Source organism: Haliotis asinina, chromosome 5 (genome assembly GCF_037392515.1).
Source record: "Haliotis asinina isolate JCU_RB_2024 chromosome 5, JCU_Hal_asi_v2, whole genome shotgun sequence".
In the NCBI taxonomy this organism is placed as follows: Eukaryota; Metazoa; Mollusca; class Gastropoda; order Lepetellida; family Haliotidae; genus Haliotis; species Haliotis asinina.
Window position 1 is genome coordinate 77,242,045 of NC_090284.1, and position 26,335 is coordinate 77,268,379.

Genomic DNA, 26,335 nt, shown 5'->3' on the forward strand with positions numbered 1-26,335 from the left:
CTTTTCCACAAATGTCTGTAAAATAGTGCAACAGTTTTACTGGGTTATTTGGTATAGACTGCAGTCGACGTCCGAGTGATCATGAGAACTTGCAGAGTGTCTGGTGTGATCACCGACACATCAGACACTTGCAGACATTACAACTGTGATGAATACACCTGGACTGCCACTGTGCTATGGGCAGGGAGTTTGGATTCATAAAATATGAACGCTCGAAACAGGAATAAAATGTTTTCGTATCAATGCTGTCGTTTACAAAAAAAAATATTTTTTGCTCTGCAGAGGTGTGCAGTGCTGGACAGAAGCTAACAAATAACATGTTGGGCTGTGTTGATTGTCCTGTGGGTACCTACCAACAAGAGACCCTTCCCAAAAGCACATCGCAATGTCTAAACTGCTCAACAAATTATAGCACAAAACAGCCCCGTAGTGGCAATAGTTCCGACTGCCTTCGTAAGTACACTACAAAGACATTCTGATATTATAAGTGACAGTGTGCAAACAAGAGCAGCACCAAATATAAACAAGAAAATCTGATGTATGTATATGTTAGGTTAAGTGTATGTTCTTAACGATCACCTACTTATCCCACCAGCATTCTGTGCAGGTTCAGTCTAATTCTGCACCCTGTATGTGTTATCTCACCATCATTCTGAGGTGATTCCACTATTTCCAAATCTTGTATGCGTTTATCTCACCATCATTCTGCGGAGATTCCACTAATTTCATGTCTTGTATGTGTTTATCCCACCAGCATTCTGTGCCGCTGGCCAGCAAGTCAATGGCACCCAGTGTGAGCCGTGTCCAAGAGGAACCTGGAATGATGGATCATCCCAGATGCGCTTCTCGGTCTGTGAGGCGTGTTCTGATGCTAATTTTACAACTGAATCAACTGGGGCCACCAGTGCTACGAACTGCACACTGAGTGAGTCAATTTCCTTAGGAAGTGAGTAGCTGCTGACATGTGTGAGAGATACTGCCGGTCTCAGTACGTTTACCTTTATCTCAGTGGGATTAGTCTGCGGACTGTTGAGTCGTATGAGTCGTTATAGAACATGCCACTACTTTCAGGAAACTGTCGCCCTGGATACAAAATAGGTGCCAGTTCCTGCGAGCCATGTGGATTTGGAGAGTACCAACCACTTCGGGCTCAGAGCAAGTGTGAAAGTTGTGGCACGGATCTCAATACGTCTTCGACCGCCTCTACCTCACGAGATCAGTGCACAAGTAAGTGGACAGTCATGGAAAGAAGTAGGTGTTGTCCGCTGTACAGCATGGTAGAGACTACATCTGTGTACACGTAGGTGTTGTTAACTGTAAAGCATGGAACAGACTAGGTCTGTACCAGACGTCCTCTAAAATCAGACAAGAGAAAGAGCAGAAAGATTGCCAGCAACAATGATACGGGCTACTGTATTGTAGATAAGTCTGTAAACTCAGTGGATTGTTGGAGGGCGTGCATATGCTTCATGCTGCGTTCTTGAATAGATAACTGTTGTTAACGGACAGAAGGGCTTTCTGTCAGGCATGTCATATTACATGATTTAATTCGTTTTATTCACAGTAACATTTGTATATATTCAAGAGTTGTCTATGAGGGTAAATATACCACACGGCCAGATACGGGGATCAAACTTCAAGTTTTATTAGACCCTAACGTTTTCTTTTCATAAGGACCATGCGTAACAGTACAGACAAAGTTTTTCTGACAGACATTCTTCTTTCAACTGACGTACAAACAGGTGCTAGGAAACCAGGACATGGAGCTGCTATTTTCCAGAATGGACGAGGGTTACATTTGCCAGCAAAAGTCTGTCTGAAACCTAAAGCAACTATTTGATTTTTGTTAATTCACAGTTGATTCCAGTATTATACATTGACAGTTTCAGTATTAGTAATTGGCATTTATTCTCATTAACGTTTCAAAGTGGGAGATCTCACAACAAATGATTTAATTCGTTTCATTCACAGTGACATTTTTATATATTCGAGAGTCGTCCACTGGGTAAATATAAACTTCATGTTTTATTGGACACTCATTTTTTGACAAGAAGTACGGACATGGTTTTCCCTCAGATACGGAGGAAGTTTTTGACAGATACAGAGAAGGATTTTCTGTCAGTTACAAAGTTTTCTGTCAGATGTAGACACGGGTTTCTTTCAGATAGATACAGGAACGTCCTGTATGCGGAAATTTCATATAAAACAAACACTCTAACTTTTTTCGTGTTGAGTATGTGTTACCAAAGGCCACCATGAAAACTACTTTCAGTTTCTTGTGGACCGGGCAAACAAGGACAGAACAACGTCTGCACCCTTTGCCCTCCAGATACGTTCAAAGGCCAGTCCGGATTCGGCGTGTGCAACCCATGCACCGGCAGCAAAACGTCGGACTCGGCGAGAGTCACGTGTAGCCTCAGTAAGTTGTAGATTCCTCATGCACCAGTGTTGCAGTATCTCACATAATGTCAGTAAGTTGTAGATTCCTCATGCACCAGTGTTGCAGTATCTCACATAATGTCAGTAAGTAGGAGATCTCAAGCGCCAGTGTTGCAATTTCTCATGTAATGTCAGTAAGTAGGAGATCTCTGAAACGCCAGTGTTGCAATATCTCATGTTAGGTCAATAAGTGGGAGATATCTTCAACAACTATGTCGCCGTATCTCACGTAATGTCAATAAGTGGGAGATCTCAAGCGCCAGTGTTGCATTATCTCACGTAATGTCAGTAAGTAGGAGATCTCAAGCGCCAGTGTTGCATTATCTCATGTAATTCACGTAATGTCAATAAGTGGGAGATCTCAAGCGCCAATGTTGCATTATCTCACGTAAAGTAATCAGTAAGTAGGAGATCTCTGAAACGCCAGTGTTGCAATTTCTCCTGTAATGTCAATAAGTGGGAGATTTCAAGCGCCAATGTTGCATTATCTCACGTAATGTCAGTAAGTAGGAGATCTCTGAAACGCCAGTGTTGCAATTTCTCCTGTAATGTCAATAAGTGGAAGATCTCAAGCGCCAATGTTGCATTATCTCACGTAATGTCAGTAAGTAGGAGATCTCTGAAACGCCAGTGTTGCAATTTCTCCTGTAATGTCAATAAGTGGGAGATCTCAAGCGCCAATGTTGCATTATCTCATGTAATTCACGTAATGTCAGTAAGTAGGAGATCTCTCAAGCGCCAGTGTTGCAATTTCTCCTGTAATGTCAATAAGTGGGAGATCTCAAGCGCCAATGTTGCATTATCTCACGTAATGTCAGTAAGTAGGAGATCTCTGAAACGCCAGTGTTGCAATATCTCACGTAATGTCAATAAGTGGGAGATCTCAAGCGCCAATGTTGCATTATCTCACGTAATGTCAGTAAGTAGGAGATCTCTGAAACGCCAGTGTTGCAATTTCTCATGTAATGTCAATAAGTGGGAGATCTCAAGCGCCAATGTTGCATTATCTCACGTAATGTCAGTAAGTAGGAGATCTCTGAAACGCCAGTGTTGCAATTTCTCATGTAATGTCAATAAGTGGGAGATCTCAAGCGCCAATGTTGCATTATCTCACGTAATGTCAGTAAGTAGGAGATCTCTGAAACGCCAGTGTTGCAATTTCTCATGTAATGTCAATAAGTGGAAGATCTCAAGCGCCAATGTTGCATTATCTCACGTAATGTCAGTAAGTAGGAGATCTCTGAAACGCCAGTGTTGCAATTTCTCCTGTAATGTCAATAAGTGGGAGATCTCAAGCGCCAATGTTGCATTATCTCACGTAATGTCAGTAAGTAGGAGATCTCTGAAACGCCAGTGTTGCAATTTCTCATGTAATGTCAATAAGTGGGAGATCTCAAGCGCCAATGTTGCATTATCTCACGTAATGTCAGTAAGTAGGAGATCTCTGAAACGCCAGTGTTGCAATTTCTCATGTAATGTCAATAAGTGGGAGATCTCAAGCGCCAATGTTGCATTATCTCACGTAATGTCAGTAAGTAGGAGATCTCTGAAACGCCAGTGTTGCATTATGTCATGTAATGTCAGTAAGTAGGAGATCTCAAGCGCCAATGTTGCATTATCTCATGTAATTCACGTAATGTCAGTAAGTAGGAGATCTCTGAAACGCCAGTGTTGCAATTTCTCCTGTAATGTCAATAAGTGGGAGATCTCAAGCGCCAGTGTTGCATTATCTCACGTAGTGTCAGTAAGTAGGAGATCTCTGAAACGCCACTGTTGCAATATCTCACGTAATGTCAGTAGGTGGGATATATCGCGAACACCAGTGTTGCGATATCTCACGTAACGTCAGTGAGTAGAAGATACCTCAAACTCCAGTGTTGCAATATCTCGCGTAATCTCAGTATGTAGGAGATTCCTCAAGCGCAATATGTCAAGTAATGCCATAAAAAATAAAGATCACGGGACAGGTTGTTTTTCGGATCGCCTTCCCGAAGCTGAATTTATCCTATTTTCTGATGACGTTTCAGCGTTCTGTGACAAAGGTGTTGGTTATAACTCAACTTCAAAGACATGCGCCGATTGTGCCAAGGGCTTTTACAAGACCACTAGGAACAACACTTCCTGCACACCATGTCCTAAGAACTACACAACAACAGGCACCGGCACTAAAGACGAGACAGGCTGTAACCAGTGTGGGTATTGAAGTCTACTTAGTACCGTTGTGTACTTGTTCGGGGAAACTACAATATACGGTATCGATTGCTTTTGAACCACTGATTATTAAATGGCACTGAACTGAAGCTGACCGAGGTAGAACAGATCAACAAGAATCCGTACAGTATAACCGTATTCCCGTAAAACAGGAGGTAGCAGGTTTGCCCCTGACTCTGTTCATAATGGCGCGTCTTTCTATCGTTGAAGCTATTCCTTTTCGTTAGCATGCACTCTCAATCACCAAATTGTAGAACAGATTTTATACTAAAATCGTTTGGTTAAAAGTAATATATGTGCGACTTCCACTAACTCCCATCTTTTCACAAGTGACTTAGATACATGACATAGATACAAAGTTCCCAATCACAACTCCGCCGTATGTTGTTAATACTGTTAGGGAAATACTGTCATACTCGACAGCCAGATTAGGTGCTAGTACTCTCATCACGTTGCACAGAAAACATTTTGAGGACTTGCTGTAGCAGTCAGACGATTGGTCCTTCATATTAGCGTGGACTGGATGGATTCGTTGTCTCTCATGACTCTTTGAATAATTGCACAGCGTTGGAATTCATGTCCGTGATTACACTGAAGTGTTGCAAAGTGATAGGTGTGTATCACAGCGTGTATAGCTTTGTCGAGAATATCTTGTCATGAATATGCATAAATGATTGCTTGCTTGTGTCATCGTATTAGGGAAATATACAAATGGTTTGTAATGTGAATGTGTTCTATTGCCATGTCTCGATCCTGCGGTATAATTGTTTATTTCCAGTGAACTGTGAGCCCGGATTCTTTGCCCACCAGACAGCCACATGTACACCGTGCCCTACAGGGTACTACAAGGCCTCCGTGGGGACGGAGAACTGCACCAAGTGTGATGCCGATATGACCACACAAGGAGAAGGTTCAACTGCCTCCACTGCCTGCAGCCTGAGTAAGGACAAGTCTTTTCAAATGAGGAAGATTATATGAAATTTGGCATTTTATATGCTGCTCTATGTACAGTGTTCTTACGTTACTGCTTTCCCCAAACCGTTCTATTTGGTGTTGTATATGAAGCATATATAAGGTCAGATCTCCATATAATCGTATTCTCTATGAACTACCAGCATAAAGATAACCTAAAACTTCTGGCGATGTTAACATTACCTTATTCATCAACATTTATTGTATTTTGTGATATTCTCTGCTGTAGCAAGGAGCCAGACTCAATTGTTTCGCGTTAGGGAGAGTGACAGGTGATTTATGCCAACTGTTGGGGTAAATGAAGGTGTACGAGAGAGGCACGGGCCTTATGCGGGTTTAGGCGAGAGTGACACGTGACTTATCCAGGTGTAGGTGAGAGTGGCAAGTGACTTATGCAAGTGTAGGCGAGGGCGAGAGAGGCACATGACTTATCCAGGTGCTGGTTTGTTTCAGAGGTTTGTCCTGTGGGAGAGTACAGAACTGCGGACAACGCCTGTCAGAAATGTGCAGTGGGGGAATACCAGAATAGCACAGGACAGACACGGTGTTTCAAGTGTGACTCTGGATTCACCACAAAAATGACAGGATCCACGAAAGAAACCGACTGCCTGAGTATGTTTCAGTGTATTACGCTGTGATATCCAGTTCCTCTAAATATGACAATTGATGTCACCGAGCCATGATAGCACCTCTAGCAGCTTTTCGGTATTATGTTGAAATATTGTGAGTCAGGGGTTCAGTGAATTGCTCAGAGGGAATGGTATTAGAACAAAACACAGATAACTTGTTTTATGTTAAGAAGCGTATGCTGTCACACATGTTCACGGAACCTGTTTTACCTTGTATCAGCGTGTGTTGATGAGAGATGCTAGATGAACTACGCTGTTAGAAGTGACAACCTGGTAACGACTGCAACACTGCATATAACATGAGTAATCCGAATGGGTGTTCGCTTGACAGATGATTCCACGATTGCGTTTTTCGTGTGTACCTTTCCACGCGTGTTAGTAAATACATCCCTGTTATCACTAGAAAGATGTCAACAAGATGTTAGTAAATATATACCTGTTATCATTAGGAAGATGTCAACAAGATGTTAGAAAATATATACCCGTTGTCAATAAAAGGATGTGAATAGCACTGAGTAGGTCAAAACTGTAATTTAGAAATATCATACCCTGTCGGTGTTATGTCATGTTTGCGTCACGCTGCTAGTCAGCGAGTGTGGACTAAACAAACCAGTGCACAGCTGTTTATATCTGGCCCAGGCAGGCTCTTAAGTCTGCCTTCTGCTGAGAGCGAGGAGAGTAATGAGTCATGGCTTGCGCATGCGTGTACTAACTGTTGCTATGGCTGGCATCATCATTTACAGATGGCGGCCATGTTAGCAACCCTTTCCATCTGAAGCTTAACTCACACTATTTCTCCACTCTAACATTGTTTGTATTAACATAATTGGTGTTATCTTAACACTTTACTTTGTGGCAAACCATAAATGAAGATTAATGACTGTCTGTAGAAATCTTGACAAGGGAGGTCACAGTAAACAAACCCAGTCTGGAATCCTGTAAAACTGAAAAGTATGTTTAGTTGAAGTGTCACAATTATCTTATCTGGGTTTTCTACAGGAAACTGTTTACGCTGTTGTAAAGCCTCAATTACCATCTTTCAGATGAAATTAACACAGTTTATTCAAGCAGGGTTTGTTTTCACATGAATCTATCACAAACATAGGTTTCATTCATACAGTGTGGCAGACAGAGTACGCTGGTTGTTGAACATTCTAGTAGCACTTACGAGAAGGTTTGAAGCTGCATTTTGTGTATTCTATATGGAGCAAGTTTAAGTGTTATTTTCGTTGGAATTTGTACTCAAAATGGAAAGAATATGTGAAAATCACTTTAAAAAACTGGAATTACTGTGCCGAAAATGTGCTATTAACTGCAGTGGATGGATTTATCAGTTTCAAAAAAAAAATTCCTTATAATTTTGAGGCCAAATACCTTGCTTGAATATGACTGCATGACTGTATTGGTAGAATTAGATAACACACTCAATGTGCATATATACTGAATTGCAGGAAAATCTCTACAAAGACCTCTTAAATCGATTTGAAAATGAACAGATTCTTCTTATTATAATGTTTTGAAAATGTACGGAATGTCAGCTTTCTGCCTGAATAAATCCAATACATACATACATTTTTTAAACAATAGTAGATAGCAGTGATGTATGTGACAACCTTGACCAAATTCCATTGTATATTAGTGCCTAAAGGGAATACCCGCAACACACGTGCAGGTTTTATATAGCATGTGCGGTCTAGATCAGGGCTCAGGAATGTACAGTCCAACCGCACTGCCTTCCTGACTCAGCCAGCCACGCTGTGAGTATCAACTAAGATGCCTGGTCCTAAACAGCTGTGAGTGATTATTGGGGCATAATGCCAGGTTGAGTGAGCCAGTCCTATCCCTGCGTTCCTGTTGTTTCTTACATCCTGTGTTGTTTCGTAACGGTGGAATCAGTCCAGGGCTCCAGGTAATGGGCGTAATACCGATAAAGAATATGCACGATTGGGTGGGACAAAAGTCAGAAAACGTAGCAGATACGGTCTTAGAATATTTTTACGGACGTATTTATCTGAAAAAAAGTATTACATTATTGTTTATTGAGCTGTTTACACAAGAGTAACAATGTAAGAAACGGAACACGAGATTAAATTCCATTCAGTACTTTTTAACTTTTCCTAGTACTCTTATGTTGAAAAAATAAGGCGTATGTATTTTTCCTGTTTAAAACTAATCTGGAGCCGTGAAATCACTTCATGAAATGACGACCAGGTAGAAACAGACGTTTGTTGGTGTGTTATTGCAGAGGTGTGCGGTGCGGGGAAGTACCGGAGTGCCCGTACTGAGTGTACTGTCTGTGCTGTGGGGACGTATCAGCCCAACACTGGCGCGGAGTCCTGCATCAACTGTACCTCTAACTTCACCACTGCAAACAACGGGTCGGCTGCGGAGACCGACTGTTACAGTGAGCACAGCAGGCACCGTTGTTGTATAATGATATAAGCAAGAATGTAATAATGGTAGCATTTAATATAGTGTGTATATATTGTTGGTTGCTAGCTTTGATGCAGTCCGGAAACAATTTTTCCTACGTACCTCAATCAAACAAAGATAGGTGTCCACTTATCGACTCATTCCTAATGAAACGTAACTTTCCCATTGACTTTTGGAGTGATTTCAAATGTGTGGTGCCAATCATCCGTCGGCATGTTGAAATAAGCGCTTGAAATGTGTTAAGAGAACAGTTGATGAACTGCAGAACGAGTTTTTCCTTAGCTGACCGTAGACGTGATCTAATGGATAAACTGTCAGCTCAAACAGCGGATGGTTGTTGGTTCGATCCTGGGCCATGTCAAACCAACAAGGATACTTCTTGTTACTCTGCCTTGCAATGGTATGACTCCACTTACTGTCTTAGTGTTGCTTGTACCATCTACCGGCATGCACCCAGATCTGTACAAGCTATTGCCTTGCACATATACTTGCATGCATACACTTACACACACATGCAAACTCACATGCTTACACACACCTGCATTTACACTTACAAATCCCTGTACGTCAATAATAGAGCATGGGAAACAACATGTTTGTTGCATAAAGCAACGTTTTAGGTGTAGACTCTTAGATTATATACTCATAATGTGAAACAACGATTGCTAATATTGAAACAATGGATGATATGCATAATCACATCAGGTCCCCTTTGCACTGTCCTTCATTCACTGAAGATGAAATCCATTGTACAGTAAATCAGACTTAACTCGATATCTGCAGCACGTATCTGTGAGGGGGTAGACGTATCGTATGGGGGTAAAGTTCCTCTTAATGAGTATGAAATGCTTGAAGTTGTACAACTTTGTAAAAACGTTCAGAGACTACACAGGTGCACTCCCAGAATATTTGTATTGGGTGCCATCGGTATCGTGTCACTATAGTACTACGAAGACACAAGTACTACCCTCTATCTTTTAGGAAAGTTACGTATAGCAAAGCATAACTGTGTTTTTAAAGTAATGGTTCTCATTCGTCTGGATGGATGTAGGTCAGATAGTTCTACGTGGAACGTATGTGGTAGGAAATCTCCGCTGTTTATGCAATGAATATGAATTTGTTATGAAGTCGATTAACTGCTACATAAGTCAAGTAATTGTGACCTGGACACCAATCTTCACCTCATCTGAGTATGCGGTACACTTGTATTGAAAACATTGCAAATATGTTAAATTACCTTTACGTACAATTTTGTATGAAAGCAGATCATGACACATTGTCGGGATTGCAGCTGATCTTGCCTTAATCCGTGTGACTGCATTCCAGGACTATGTCCGGCTGGGCAGTATCGTCCTGACACTGACCGCACAGCATGTAACAAATGTAAGCTTGGTACCTACCAACCCTCAAGTGGCAAGGCAGTGTGCATCACCTGTACGCCCCCAGGTTACACCACGCTACAAACGGGCTCCATGCAGCCGACGCACTGCGTGCGTAAGTAATATTCTTCAGATTGTGCAGCGGATGTTTACTACAGCGGGTGTTTACTACAGCGGATGTTTACTGCAGCGGGTGTTTACTACAGCGGATGTTTACTGCAGCGGGTGTTTACTGCAGGCGATGAACTGGTAGAAACTGGGAACTATTTAAGGAAGGCGTTGACATGCAGGAGATACTATATTCAATTACCACTCAGTGATCACTGTCTTGCAATGACGTTGTGATGAAACATTGTCCAATTTACGGCATAATCTAGTCATGGCATAAACAGTCACGGAAAGTGCGTGATTCCTACAGTATGGGTTACACTATATGACCGAAGTACATATTCATTTAGATTTTGTCATTGAATGCTTTGGGAAAATAGGTTTATTATTATATATATATATAATACCTTTATAAAACATGAATGACTCAGGACCAAGTTTCTTAACTGGCGTTTCCTCCCTCTTAGTTGCCGTCCGTTGACTCACCCGAATGTATGTTGATTCCGTGCACTATGACCATGACCTTCTGTTGACTACAAGAAACAGTAATGTGTACATTCCAGTCTCACTGACGCCTTGTCGTTATGACAGTACATATATAGTGCAGAAAGAAGAAGTGATTTTTCTCTCCAGTGTTTCTAATCCTACTAATGTTTCCTTTCAATTCAATGGTATGATGTCAGCAGTGTGTATGGCAGTCTTATGCAAATATCTTGCATTTGTGAATCATTATCAAATCATTGGCGTAAACCCACTTTGATGTCCTTCCAGCTACCTGTGCGGCAGGAAAATACCTGAATGTGACGTCACGCTCTTGCATCGCGTGTCCCCTAGGCACCTACCTGCCCACAGCAGGAACCACCCAGCAGTGTCGCCAGTGCCCGACCGGCAAGACAACTACCTTGACTGGATCAACTCAAGAAGCCAACTGTGACCTGGGTATATCTCCTTCAAACACTAACGAGTTCTTATCTCATTTCATTTAACGAAGCAATACAGCTTATTGCCACATGCCAATAAGAGCAAACTATGCAAACATATTTTATAGTACATAGAAGATTTTATTATCATCCAATTTTTCTAGGGTAGCCTGAGCTAATCCCTCATGCCATCTTTAAGGCAGCCTCACCCACAATAATGTTATAGAATCAGGTGTCCCTTGAGCTTATACGTTTATTTAACACTGCTACAGTCTTCAGCCAGGGTACAGCCATATATCAAAAGATAAATCGCCGTGCTCCCCATCCGTTTGCTTGATATACTACAGCTGACAGTATTTCAATTTTATGAAATAACATTGTCCCAAGCGTTCCTCGTCAATAATTATTCATGTGTTGGAATAATGATTTGCCTAATAATCTAAATATTGTAAGAAGTTAAACAATAAACAAGCGCAATGGACGCTTGACTTGTGCAAGATGTATTCATAAATGCGACCGTGTCTGTTTCAGTTGACTGTGAGCCAGGTTACTTCAGGAAGGAGAACCAGGGCTGCCAGCCATGCGGCAAGGGATACTACCAGCCGACCAGAGGACAGACCTCTTGTATAAAGTGTGACGTGAACACAACCACATTGATCTCTGTAACTAACGCCACGTCGAAAAACCAATGTATCGGTAAGAACTGGCTACATATAGGTAGATGGAAACCACTGACCCCCAGCACGAGGAACTGGACCGGAAGCTTCATTGTTCGGAGCCAACAATAGTTGTGCCTTACTGCCATCATAACATTGCCACTGTTGTAGTCAGTGTCAAAGTACCTTTCAAACCTGACGTTCCTGGTGTGGGTACCTACGTTCGAGTCTGGGGTGGGCACTTAATTCCACATTGTATCAGTTCACCCAGCTGTAAAATGGGTACCCGTGAGGAAGTGCTGGCAATGTGAGTGTTTGTATCATTGTGTCCAACTGGCAGGATGGGTATATGATCCCCAGGGAGTTGGAAAAGTATCGGAATGTACGATAGTGTCCTATGACCAGGTCTAGTGGTGTATATAGCACCGTGAGCATGTAAAGTGCCTGAATATAAGTTCCATATAAGGGGACCATTACTATTGAATAATTATGTGTGACTGAACTGTGACCATCAATCCTAACGTGATAGGCTATACTGGAGGGGTATAAATAAATATTTAGAATTCAACGTATGTTATATAAGATCATAAGGATCAGATATGCAAATAAACATCAAACCTGTTCCTCCATGATGTTAAACAGTATTTATAGACCATACAATGCCAATGGTTTGTTTTTCAGATGACTGCCCTGAAGGAAAAGGATACAATCGATTAACGCGAGTGTGTACTGACTGCCCAATCGGTGAGACCCGGAATCCCAATATCAGCGACTATTGTTATTTCTGCCCTGCCGGACAGACTACGGCATTTGCTGGATCGCCGACTTGTGTAGCTTTCCCGGGTGAGATATGGACGTTACTGTCTGCACATATACTACCAGTACCACTCACCTAAAGTAATCACTATATGTTATGCAAAGCATTCACTATATGTTATGTATATGTGTATGGTTACATCGAAGATGCCTGTCGCCGTCCACAACGTACACAGAAGAATTGCAAGAGGATCGTGCAACAATCTGCCAAAAAACATGTGTAAATACTGTGCATGTAAACAGATGCGTTTTATGTTAAGAATTCTCCAATTTTCACTGAGTTTCGGCATTTATTGAACCTACGACAATCACCTTTTCAATGTTACTGAATTTGTGTTTCACAATACTTGAGTTCATGTGTCGACAGTATCTTTATAGAGAACAGAAAACTTGGCTGAAGTAAGTGGCTACATTTACACTAATGAGTGCTTACTGTTGATGGGTGATGTGTGTATATAGGTCCTCAGATGGAGTTAAACTCCTGCATTATGATGGAACGTGTTGCACGTGTGTTTACATTGAGCTGTATAGTTTTGTAATGACTGTGTTTCCTTCCTTCTGAAGCGTCCACACCTGCACCTCTGTTAAGGACAGTGAGAATACGGATTATCTTCAGGGTAAACAGCTGCAGTAATCCGACTTTGATTCATGGTACGATCATAGCCCAGATCAGAGTGTTAGTCGCTGTTCGAGCTAGAGCATTCCCCAGCCTCTGCCGAGGTAGTTCGTGTGGCAACATCGCTATCACCTTCCCTGTTGGCTGTTCAGCTGCCCGCGCCAAGCGACAGACAACATCATCGGTCACAGCGGAACTGACGGCGTCAAATCTCCCGTAGGTGCAAATTTCTTCTACTGACAATAGTACGATTTGCATATTTGTAAATGAGACAGGAAATAACTGTCGCATAAGATATTTTGTCTTTGAATAAATAATCATTACTCATAGCCTTTTTTGTAATTCATTTGATTTCTGGATGAGGATACGTGTACCTGATTACCAAAGTTTGTCCTAAGAGACGATTCTAGATTGTTGGCTCGGCCAAATCCATACCCCATTGCATGGATCGATGTCCGTGAGATCGATCACTGCATTCTCAGGTTCAGGCTACATCTCTCCATCATGAAGTTGGAAACTTGGTAGAATCCACTTTCAGCACAATGACATATAGTTGTATATTGGTGATAGGACGAGAATTCCCAACACAGACAACACTTTGGAGAGAAGTCCAGAGTCACTGTTGACGCAGGCGCTGGCTGATAACACCGCTGTCGCTCCAGCACTGGTGAGTACAAGCACTGATTTGTTTTTCAGATGACTGCCCTTAAGTGTGGGGAGTAGCACATACGTGCAAACAGGCGCATGTGGTTTTGTCTCCTGGGTTGTGGGACAATGCCAGTAGGTCTCATCATAAGACTGTAGAACAATAAATATTTACTTGGTGAAAATATGTGAATCAAACGACAAAACCATTTCCGTGATTACACAGTGTTATTCAGAAAGTGGTCAAATGTAACGTATGTTATATTTGGGATTACACTTTCCGCCTAACCCGCTCAGTCACCACGACTTCCACAAACCCATCTTAAAACCATTTCCGTGATTACACAGTGTTATTCACAAAGTGGTCAAATGTAACATATCTTATATTTGGGATTACACTTTCCGCCTAGCCCGCTCAGCCACCACGACTTCCACAAACCCATGTTAAAACCATTTCCGTAGATATGTGAAATTTCTCTTGTGCAATGTTTACAATGTCCGACAGGTACATATCGAAACATATTGTATTTGACAGAGACGATTTACTATTACACGGTTACCTATTCATGGTGTTATAGAATGCGGCGGGCATTACAGTCAACTCCATCGGCTCACCAACAACAACACCGTCTTGCAACCAGGGTGCAGTGATGAAGTCTGGAGCTTGTGGTCAGTACTCATGGAACTCTATAGTTCAGAATAGTGTCGACATGTTTCACTACATTCGTTTACAACCAAACACATAATGATGAATGTATCTACCTTTAATCCATTCAAATTTGAATATTTATGTGGAAAATCATCACTGTAAATATGTAACAAGAAGATGCATGTCCCAACTAAAGGCTACAATTTGTCTTTTCGATAATCGAAGATACCTGTATGCCCCGGTCATGTCATGTCATAACTAACATGGTTTAATTACAGAGCCCTGTCCAGTAGGCACACGGCATGACACAACTGCAGATTCCTGCAAGGATTGTGAAGTCGGCCAGTACCAGGACCAGACAGGACAAGTCTCCTGTAAGGCCTGTGCGGGCAAACTGTCTACCAGCGGAACAAAGAGCACCAACGTATCTTCTTGTGTCTGTGAGTTATGGTCACAAAACCTCTTACTCAGAGGTGAAAGTTTTGACTTTTCAAAAAGAAAACACGTGAAAAGCAAGTTCTGACATCTCCGTTAGACTGTACATCAATGGTGTGGTCTGGAGCATCATTCATTATGCAGATATGTGGAACAGGATGTACCGTGTACTAATATGTGAACGCGATGCACTATGGCTTCATGACATTCATTCAGTAATAACGAGTACATCTTCCAGGGCAAACCAACACTACATCAATAATAGTAGATAAAAAATGCATTATTTCATCAGTTTGTACTTGATTGTTATCTTTGCAGCCAAGTGTAAACTTGAGACAGGATATTGTAAGAACAACGGCATCTGCAGGGATGAAACAGATGGATCAGTGACCTGTGACTGTAGTGAATACTACACCGGTGACACGTGTACTGTCCGGCGATGTGAGTAACTGTAGAACACACCACACATAGAACATAGTGCTGCGAGTACTACACCGGTGACACGTGTACTGTCCGGCGATGTGAGTAACTGTAGAACACACCACACATAGAACATAGTGCTGTGAGTACTACACCGGTGACACGTTTACTGTCCGGCGATGTGAGTAACTGTAGAACACACCACACATAGAACATAGTGCTGTGAGTACTACACTGGTGACAGCTACACAGTTAGGCTATACCGATGAGCAGATCACGTCAGATCGACCGTTCCGTACCTTTCACTGACCAGTGGCATGATGAAAATGAAGTTGACATTTTCTGTTATCATTAATCATTAACATCAAAGTGCAGTTTAACGTTTTTGAAACTGCTAGAGCATGTTGAATTTGGAATGTCAGTTATTTGCCTTGTGATTCACTCCCCAGCTCTCGAGTCAAACCTGCCTTGGGTGATCATTGGAGTCTGCATCGGCATCTTTGTCCTGCTTGTGGCTGTCCTGGCTATAGGCTGCTGTTGCTGCCGCCGCGGGTAAGTTGTCCTATGATGAACAATCTGGTCGGGTAGTTCAGCAAAACTGTTTTTCAGTTCGATGAAACAGGTGCAGGTAACTTCAAAGGGAGCACTTGCCTACATTCAGTCGGTATGTTGCTGAAACCACCAATACATTATATAAACCCAGTGGTATACTGTATTACATAGCCGGTAAATGTATTGAAACGAAACCTGTCAATTCACTGGTTTCAATCAATTTTTACTGAAAAGAACAAGTGGTATATCTGCTTAAGAAGTGCAAGGGATGTTACCAAATAGCTTTACAATTTCTAGTACTAGTTGTTTCATGATAAAGTAAAGAATCGTGGAGACAGTAGAACCGGTTCTGAAACATCGCCGTTTATGTTATGACTACCAAACTAAGATGAGATATTTCAAAGCTGATGCTGCTATGGTACGCCAGACGCTCAAACAGTTCACAAGCTCACTCCATATGAGTGTTCAAATGATGATCTGAGGTAGTCGGTCCCACTCCACTTGCAGCGCCTGGCCAATTTCAGCCAAGTTTGGTTACTGACTTACACATCTCCCTTATATGTACCAGACTTGATTAATGGTATGAATCCGTCGATGTTGCTGGAAGTAAGCATTGTGACCCCGCATGTCCTGCAACTGGACAGTCAAGGGTGTCAGTATGCTTGGCAATCAAGTGTGTCAGTATGCTGGCCAATCAAGTGTTTCAGTATGCTGGGCAATCAAGTGTTTCAGTGTGCAGAGGCAATCAAGGATGTTAGTATTCTGGCCAATCAAGGATGCTGGGTAATCAAGGGCGTCAGTATGCTGGGCAATCGAGGGTGTCAGTATGTAGGACAATCGATGGTGTCAGTAGGCTGGGTAATCGAGTGTGTCAGTATGCTGGGCAATCGAGGGTGTCAGTATTTAGGACAATCGAGGGTGTCAGTATGCTGGGTAGTCAACGGTGTCAGTATGCTCTGCAATCAAGGGTGTCAGTATGTAGGAGAATCAAGGATGTCAGTATTTAGGACAATCAAGGGTGTCAGTATGCTGGGCAATCAAGGGTGTCAGTATTTAGGGCAATCAAGGATGTTAGTATGTTGGGCAATCAAGCTTAAGGTTTTCAGCATGCAGGGCAATCAAGAGTGTTAGTATGCAGGGCAATCAAGGATGTCAGTTTAGTATCTCTGTAGTACTGTACCCGAGTTGCACAACACAGAGCCAGCTACAATTATTCTATTCTTGATGGTCTGCTCACAATTCCTATGCCTTGGCAATGTGCCTGTTTGTACCAGTGGGATCACAAAACGTGGCATCTTAGCATTAGCATCCAGAGCCAAATACGTGTTTGTAGTGCTTGTACCCGCCGTTCTGTCCTGTCGGGACACTGCAGCGTTATTCTCAAGGAAGAGTCTGTCACGGGTGTTTTTTGTTTCCTTCTAGACGTTCCAGCGACAGCATCAGTAAAGACCGCCACTCCATTATAGACCAGTCTTCCAACTACCATGACTACATGAGGTCTCCCTTCGCAGCGCCGCAGGGATACATTCAGTACCCCAATCCTGAGTTTAATGAGGCCTACGACTTCTACAATTCGGGGGGCAGATTTTCAGATCGATAGAGTGATTCGATTTTTCTGAACACATTTCATATAGCTTCAACCTAATTTTGATTTAATGTACCCCTTTCTATAACCTCATCACCCTCCGATGCCATGCTCGTTTTCCGTTTACCTTTTCTCTACGGTCACATGCGAAATCTTATGGTATGAAAAATGAAAACATTAAAGAGTTGGGCACTTCTTGGTAGTACCTGAATCCGTCTTCATATCTTCAATCTTACAGATCCTCATGGAACCTACTTCGTAACATTCATATATATATATATATCTATAAAAACTCTCCTGGTGCAAAATACATGGGTAACACCCAGACTGACTTCCAGTGTAGACAAGAGCATCTGTCTGAATACCAATAGCCGACTGCCATTGTGTACCTCAGTGAAACATTTGAGTCTGCCAGGCCTTCAGTGTTCATCTGTATATATGCAAACGATTAAACTACAACAATATATCATGTGATATACCCTAATGATCCTTAGAGCTTGTAATGTGAATGTTGAAAGTATACATGTGTATGTCCAGTGTTTGTTGTTTCTAGTGTTTCGAGATACGATCAGAAATTTTGTGGGGTTTAACACTGGAATTTGTAGTTTCCATGTGAGAATGTAATTACAAAACATGCATATTTGATCTGAATATATAAAAATGATATATATTTGTACAGACTGTTTTTTATTTTTTTATTGCCATAGCAATGTGTAGGTAAGTCATATAGTTTTATACATTAAAAGCGAGACTTGAGATTCAACCGGCTTACAGGAACCCACCCACACAAAACAAGAATGAGTGAAAATGCAACCAGTTTATCAGACGGCCACCGACTCAACAATAGAAATGTTCACGATTACTCACAAGAACACGTTAACAATAAGTTCCAAGTAAGTTTATTCATTAGATGAATAGATTCTTCACACAAGATACTTAATCATATAAGGCACGATAGACGCCCGTGGTACATGACGCAATACAGCAGTTTACATAGGGTGACTTTTGTTTGTACAGCTGTAATCAAGTTATCAGGCGGCAGCCTGTACATACTCGAGTCCAGACAGGCAATCCAGTGATCGACACCATAAGCGTCGATCTACAGTTGGGATACGATGTCATGTGTCAAACATATCGGCGAGTCCGATTACTCGATCCCGTTAGTCGCCTCTTACGACAAGCATGGGTTGCTGAAAAGGGAGGAGGATGTGAAGGTGTAAGCATTGACATTTTGGAAAATTAATTTCTGAAGATGTTGCTCCATTTTGTCGCATTCCTTCCTTTGTTCTTAAAGTTCAAACTCGATCGTGTGGAAATTTCAGCTCATTATGATTACATCACTTAACATTGACCGACTCCGTGGATCCGTGTGAGTGTATGGTCTTGTTTTTGCTGTCGTCCCAAGGACTTCTACCGGGAAGGGATAAATCAAACAATTAATTGAATGCTTCTACATGGCATTTCCAAATAATCTGGCGAATGTGTCTCCGGCGTAGAGCATATACCACAACACGTGAGGGAGGAATAGAAAGACGTAGTAGTAGCAATGTAGGTATAATTTGTGTTGTTTTGACTGGTCGAGAAACATTGCTAGCCATAAATGGTGACTTTGATGATTCAAATCATTTCAGCGTCGCAATGGCGCACCGTGGAACCACCCGGCGCACCTGTCCGGGCACATGAGTGGCGTATGCCAGCAAAACAGAAGGGATAACATCTACTTCCTTCCTGTACGCTCGTCACGCCGAAGGCCTGCGTTCATTTCTCCCGTGTGCTGTGCCGTGATATTGCCGGAATATTACTAACGCGGCGTAAAATTATACTCACTCACTCACTCACTCACAGACATGGAAGAGAGCACCCACTGACCTCATGAAATAACTACGCGTCCGTGTGTCCCGTCTGTAGGATTGCGTCAAGTGTTTCTAGTATGTTATAGCAACATGGGTGTTTGAAAGAGCTACCAATGCTCCCGTATTTGAAATCTCGGGGTGATACTCGGGGTGATGTCCCAGATGACAAGAGATTACGCTGCACATTGCAAACACAATGTGGTGGCAGAGCCGGAGCTACCATTATAAGAAAAAGTCAAGGATACAAAACCCCCACTACTGTCTAGATTTTCGCTTTGCAGCCTATTGGGCTTACGCAAAAAGGTGGCTTCTTACATTCCTGGGTGAGGACATGTGAACGTGGTTCAACGATGCTTGGTACTGAACACTATCCTTGCTATATTCTGACTTGTGAGTTACACGTGTAACGAAAGCCTGACAGGGTGCATCTTGGCGAAACCAGCTGTCATCGGCATGGCGCCGACCGATCCAGTAACAACCGAGACGAGTCCTATTGATGGCGTCTGACCTACTCAAGGGAGGCAACTCTGATGAGACAATATTAGGTCAGCAGTGCGTAAATGTTGGAATAATATGGAGGGATCACGATAACATGTCGGGGGAATTCCAATTGAAAAGTCAATCACAATAACATCACGAGTCCACAAGATGGACAGGGGTCAAACGACCATGTCACAAGCTCAATAACGGGTATGTCCAACATCGTCATTGAGAACAGCAGTGTATCCACGAAGCATTGAACATATCAAACTTGGACGGCTTGTGCCACGATTCTCTCAAGTTCTGTTGCAAGGTCTAGGACGTTGTCTGGCGGATGAGGAAGACGGCGTAGACGTCAATCCATCTCGCCCCCAAACATGCTCCATGAGCATGAGAGATCCACTGAATTTGCAGACCAGGGCAGTACGTCAAAGTTGTGGTGTTGCAAGAAATTCATAGGAACTCTTGTCGTGTGAGGGCGGGCATTATAATGCTGGAATGTTAGCCCAGAGCCATGACGTTGCAGAAGAGGAATTGCCACAGGTCGAAGAATCTGATCCCTATAACCCATACCAGTCAAGTTGCTCCGAACAATCACCAAAGGAGTTTGGCGTGCTATTATTCTATCACGGAACTACCGCCACCAAAGTGATTTCTCTCCAAGACACAGTCCTGTGCACTATGGGTACTGTTAACACTTGACTCATTTGTAAAAGCAACATTTCTCCACCAAAACAAGGGTCTGCGGGCAACGATAACGTTGTGTCAGGATAGGCCGTGGTCTGATCCCGTGATGATGTAAACGTTGTCGAACTGTGTTGGGGTGAATACGGCGAAGTCCTGGGATGGTCGGGGTGGTCATCCCTGCAGTCTGAAACCTGTGGTGAAAATGGGTCACCTTTATCCATCTGTCCTGTCTTGGTGCTGTTACACGTGGACGTCCACAACATGGCCGATCGATGACGTCATTTGTGTTCTGGTAGCATCTCACCTGTGCAGAAATGGTGTTCCGGTATCAGTGGAAATGTACAGCCACATGTCGTTGAGACATTCCCAGTGGTCTGATAACGTTCTACTGACGTTAGGCTTGGCATGGGGTTGATCCTTCCAAAGTGATAGTATTGTGTGGCATTCATTTGCTGTGTTTGTCTTTCCCGGAATGCACGTGCAACAACGTATTGCACGTCTCAAGGACGGAACCACTGACGTCACGGAACGTGGCAGTGCATCTGTGTTGGATACATGACACTAATCTGTGAGGTTAAATCCTTATGTGTCTACACAGGTTTGGTAAAGTCAGATTTTATTAATTTTTTGTATGCACAGTTTCTTTATGTGCCTAGTATATAATACCACTTAATCAGTTTCAGTAATTTTGGATTGGTTGTCACAATAATTTACTCTAATTTACCATAATAGATAGTGTTAAAAACATAGTGCACCTATACGTTCACAGTGATACAGGTCTAGTACTGATTCTCAAGTTGCAACAGACGTTCACAGTGATACAGTTCCAGTACTGATTCTAAAGTTACAACAGACGTTCACTGTGACACCGTGCTAGTACTGGTTCTAGAGTTACATCAGTAAGTTAAACGGGATTCAGTCATTAATTGACTCACTGTGAAACCAACAAATGACACTAAACGTTGGTACAATTACAAAATTTACACTACAACTTATAACACGGTCCGTACAAGATAGAAGGGCACTACAAATTCAGTGTCATATATTAGAAAAGCGGTTATTTTAGCAGTGAAAGCAGTAACGATAACATGAACTATGTGCCGCAATGGACAGGCTTCCATAATAAGACTGGGCAGAGTATACAGGGCGAGATCGTCTTGTAGACAGCTCATATAATGTCAGACGACTCGGGCAAGAGCTCACCTCTTGCATATCTGAAGAAAAGCTTTCAGATTTGTTTCATACTCTCTTGGTCCGATTACATTCTATTCCGGAATAGGGCTCATAAATTCTACTCTAAACTTGTCTGCCTGTCATCATGTATTCATCATCAAACTACTGCCTTCAAGCGAATCACACCAGATCCAATAAAAACATTGTAACAACCACAGCGCTGTTCTACAATGTTAACATCACTGACACAAGACAACTTACACAGCGGTGATACCTAGAGTTCCGGTAGACTGGCCAAACCTCGGTCATTTTGACATGACTAACTTGGGCTTACGTGATACTCGATGGTGTATACTGAGCAGATACTATTTCGTTTCTTCTTGAGACTGTGTGCCCTTGTCACAGAACACTCTCAATTCGGCTCTCATGACTTGGGCGTGACATGAAATCAATCCTCGGGTACAGCCCGGTAAACGTGACGGTGTGCCAGCTGGAGAACTTTCACCATGATGGACGGACATGTACGTCTTCTGGCTACTGTGGTGATTTCAATTATCGCTACGGTAAGTAGACTACAGATTCTGTTTTAATGAAGTCGGTTTCTGCGTGGATGTGTTAAGGGACTTGGTGTTGTTGGACTATTTGCAGGCCAGTTGGTATTGAAAGCAGAGAGTATGCCATCAAACGGGAATGTCCACCTTACTCGACATTTTAATTCAAACTTGGCTAGGATCCATCATAGATTGGAACGTGAAGATTTTTTAAATACAGTACATCTATAGTGTAAATGCAAGCAAACAAAACTCACCTTCAGGGAGAAGGTGTGATGTTTCTCTTGGCTGTCCAGTGTGGGTATTCCTCCTGGCAAAATCCTATATAAGGTGGTAGGGTGGTGGATGGTAGATGGTGAATGGGTAAGGTGGTAGGGTGGTAGGGCGGTAGGCTGGTAGTGTGGTAGTGGTAGGGTGGTTCTAGAGTGGTCCCTCTACGTGCTTGTCTTGTACCATGTCATCACTAACGATGCGTTTTGACTTACCACACAACAACTACACTACGCTTGCTTGTCTTCAATATTCATCTTGAGTTCTTTTACAAATTTCTGTTTCAGAGTGAGGGACAAACAACGAAGACAATAGGGAACCTCACATTGGTCTGTCGCCCGGGTGAGTAGCTGGTACATGATACCTGTGGTGGAACGTTGTGTACTCACATTGGTCTGTCGCCCAGGTGAGAAGCTGGTACATAATACCTGTGGTGGAACGTTGTGTACTCACATTGGTCTGTCACCAGGTAGAGTAGCAGGTAGATGATACCTGTGGTGGAACGTTGTGTAATCACATTGGTCTGTCGTTCGGGTGAGTAGCTGGTACATGATACGTGTGGTGAACCGTTTTGTACTCACGTTGGTCTGTCACCCGGGCGAGTAGATGGTATATGATACCTTTGATAGACCGTTGTGTACTCACGCTGGTAAGTCAACCGGGTGAGTAGCTGGTACATGATACCTGTGGTGGACTCTTGTGTACTGACGTTAGTCTGTCACCCGGGTGAGTAGCTGGTACATGATACCTGTGGTGGAAAGTGTGTACTCAAATTGATCAATCGCTCGAGTGACTAGCTGGTACATAACACCTGTGATGGACCATTGTGTAATCACGCTGGTCAGTCACCAGGGTGAATAGCTGGGACATGATACCTCTGGTGGATCGTTGTGTACTCGCCTTGGTCACCTGTGGTGAACCGGTTAGTACTCACGTTGGTCTGTCACCCGGGTGAGTAGCTGGTACATGATACCTGTGGTGGACCATTGTGTACTCACATTGGTCAGTCGCCCGGGTGAGTATCTGGTATATGATATCTGTGGTGGACCATTGTGTACTCACATTGGTCAGTCGTCCGATTGAGTAGATGGTACATGATACCTGTGGTGGACCATTGTGTACTCACATTAGTCAATCGCCCGGGTGAGTATCTGGTATATGATATCTCTGGTGGACCATTGTGTACTCACATTAGTCAGTCGCCCGGGTGAGTATCTGGTATATGATATCTGTGGTGGACCATTGTGGACTCACATTAGTCAGTCGCCCGGGTGAGTATCTGGTATATGATACCTGTGGTGGACCATTGTGTACTCACATTGGTCAGTCACCAGGGTGAGTATCTGGTATATGATACCTGTGGTGGATCATTGTGTACTCACATTAGTCAGTCGCCCGGGTGAGTATCTGGTATATGATACCTGTGGTGGACCATTGTGTACTCACATTGGTCAGTCACCCGGGTGAGTATCTGGTATATGATATCTGTGGTGGACCATTGTGTACTCACATTGGTCAGTCACCCGGGTGAGTATCTGGTATATGATATCTGTGGTGGACCATTGTGTACTCACATTGGTCAGTCACCCGGGTGAGTATCTGGTATATGATACCTGTGGTGGACCATTGTGTACTCACATTGGTCAGTCACCCGGGTGAGTATCTGGTATATGATATCTGTGGTGGACCATTGTGTACTCACATTGGTCAGTCACCAGGGTGAGTATCTGGTATATGATATCTGTGGTGGACCATTGTGTACTCACATTGGTCAGTCACCCGGGTGAGTATCTGGTATATGATACCTGTGGTGGACCATTGTGGACTCACATTAGTCAGTCACCAAGGTGAGTATCTGGTATATGATATCTGTGGTGGACCATTGTGGACTCACATTGGTCAGTCACCCGGGTGAGTATCTGGTATATGATACCTGTGGTGGACCATTGTGTACTCACATTGGTCAGTCACCCGGGTGAGTATCTGGTATATGATATCTGTGGTGGACCATTGTGTACTCACATTAGTCAGTCACCCGGGTGAGTATCTGGTATATGATATCTGTGGTGGACCATTGTGTACTCACATTGGTCAGTCGTCCGATTGAGTAGCTGGTAGATTATATCTGTGATGGACCTTTGTGTACTCACATTGGTCAGTGGCCGTCGACATTCGTGTACCACGATGGGGTGAAGGTTCCTCTCTCCACTGCATTTGTTTTAGTAGCTCTCGGAGTAGGGCGAGCAGCGTGCATCCGATATACCAAGCCTTTGTATAATCAGTGGGAGCAGTGGGGTAACCTAGAGGCTTAACATTTCCTCGTCACGTCAAAGACTCGAATTCTGATGTCATCTGCTGTGATATTGCTTGAATATTGCTCAGGGTGGAGAAAAACACACCCACTCTCTTAAATTAATCAGATGGTATCCGTTTGGTTTCATACTCGTCTATAGTTATGGTAAATGATTTACTCGCTTGTACCTATTTGTCACGCCTATGTTAGCTGGTTTACTCGCTTGTACCTTAAATCTTTATGCTGGTCCATTAGGAGTTATCAAGCCGGGATGTTGTGCTCGTCTATAAGGAGTTGTCCCGCCGGGATGTTGTGCTCGTCTATAAGGAGTTGTCCCGCCGGGATGTTGTGCTCTCCTATTTGAAGTTATCAAGCCGGAGTGTTATGCTTGTCAATTTGGAATTATCATGCCGTGATTGACTACACCATGTGCTCGCACACTGGTGATGTACTCGACAGTGAACATTTTGTTGAGAACATGCCTGGCTGCTAACTTTCGTGTTTATGAGTTGTCGAAGCCATATATATATATATTTCACAGATAGCGAGGGTATAACGTTTCATATGATCGGATAAACAAACTTTAAGTGTGGGCAAACAGTGTTTTATTGCAATGTATACTTAAGCTTATGACAAGGCATGCTACATAATCTCCAGATGCAGTTTCATTCATCCAGTTTTGTTGGATCTCAAATCGCGGTCCAATGTTTGTCTTGTGTTTTTGGCTTAATAGGAATAATAATTCCGTGGTCATATACATGGAGGAAATCCGTCACATAAGACTCTGTCGACACAAGACACACCCTGGATATATAATGGGAATTACATGTATTGTGTATGCCCAGTGTACACGCACTCGTCGTGTGGAAAACGGAGGTCAATATTTGCTGTACAATAATCCTTTCCCCACTCTCTGGCTTTGTTTGTGTTTTGTTTCACACCACATTCAATATTCTAGCTTGTTAACTCCTAAAAACAAACATAGCTAAGTGTACACAAGGATATTTGGCAGACGGATGAATATACTCCTGTGCAAGCACCGTCGAACTCGGTCAGTCCCAGGATGGGCGACCTTTTAGCAGCTTGACCCCTGAGAGTTTCTTGGACTTCAGTCCTGTCCCCCAACGAAACACATGTGGTACATGGGGCAAGTGAGTTTCGTCAAAATTGCCTCTGCTCACCCAGCAGAAAATGGGTGCCCGGTGAGATAAAGTAACGTGACTCTGGCCTTCTAGCGCCCAAGAGGCAGCTTGGGTTACAAGGGGTAATAATAATCAGATTGTGATTATTCACGTCCAGTGAGCAACTAGTCAGATGGATACTTGGGGCTATATACTGGTAGGTCAAATATTACTTAATTATTATTATCATTATGTATTGTTGGCACTGTCATAATAAACAGAGTATACTCACCGCATATGTGACACAAAGGCGCGTTTGGGTGAGTACCAAGTGATACTTCACCTTGCAGTCGTCACTGCTCTACAGCGCCTTGGACAGGATTGCACAAGTTTTCCCTTTTTACCCTGAAATGCGTTGGCAATATTTGCAAGTGGTTTAGTA

General features: G+C 42.9%; 2 protein-coding genes across 2 annotated transcripts in view; both read left to right on the forward strand.

Moving 5' to 3' along the window:
• LOC137285336 (uncharacterized) overlaps window positions 1-18,141 on the forward strand; it is a 135,010-nt gene extending 116,869 nt beyond the window's left edge. Inside the window, exons 59-77 of the mRNA XM_067817701.1 lie at window positions 283-453; window positions 755-925; window positions 1,072-1,227; window positions 2,273-2,419; window positions 4,467-4,631; window positions 5,429-5,590; window positions 6,076-6,234; window positions 8,497-8,655; window positions 10,011-10,178; window positions 10,943-11,110; window positions 11,623-11,787; window positions 12,429-12,590; window positions 13,128-13,395; window positions 13,750-13,846; window positions 14,403-14,493; window positions 14,752-14,913; window positions 15,227-15,349; window positions 15,778-15,880; window positions 17,303-18,141. Coding sequence (XP_067673802.1) covers window positions 283-453; window positions 755-925; window positions 1,072-1,227; window positions 2,273-2,419; window positions 4,467-4,631; window positions 5,429-5,590; window positions 6,076-6,234; window positions 8,497-8,655; window positions 10,011-10,178; window positions 10,943-11,110; window positions 11,623-11,787; window positions 12,429-12,590; window positions 13,128-13,395; window positions 13,750-13,846; window positions 14,403-14,493; window positions 14,752-14,913; window positions 15,227-15,349; window positions 15,778-15,880; window positions 17,303-17,480 — 2,975 coding nt within the window. The 3' untranslated portion in view covers window positions 17,481-18,141. The remainder of the gene's footprint in view (window positions 1-282; window positions 454-754; window positions 926-1,071; window positions 1,228-2,272; window positions 2,420-4,466; window positions 4,632-5,428; window positions 5,591-6,075; window positions 6,235-8,496; window positions 8,656-10,010; window positions 10,179-10,942; window positions 11,111-11,622; window positions 11,788-12,428; window positions 12,591-13,127; window positions 13,396-13,749; window positions 13,847-14,402; window positions 14,494-14,751; window positions 14,914-15,226; window positions 15,350-15,777; window positions 15,881-17,302) is intronic.
• Window positions 18,142-21,905: 3,764 nt separating this feature from the next.
• Window positions 21,906-26,335, forward strand: part of LOC137285337 (uncharacterized) — a 231,844-nt gene continuing 227,414 nt past the window's right edge. The window contains exons 1-2 of the mRNA XM_067817702.1: window positions 21,906-22,221; window positions 22,767-22,821. Of these exons, the coding sequence (XP_067673803.1) occupies window positions 22,165-22,221; window positions 22,767-22,821 (112 nt within the window). The 5' untranslated portion in view covers window positions 21,906-22,164. The remainder of the gene's footprint in view (window positions 22,222-22,766; window positions 22,822-26,335) is intronic.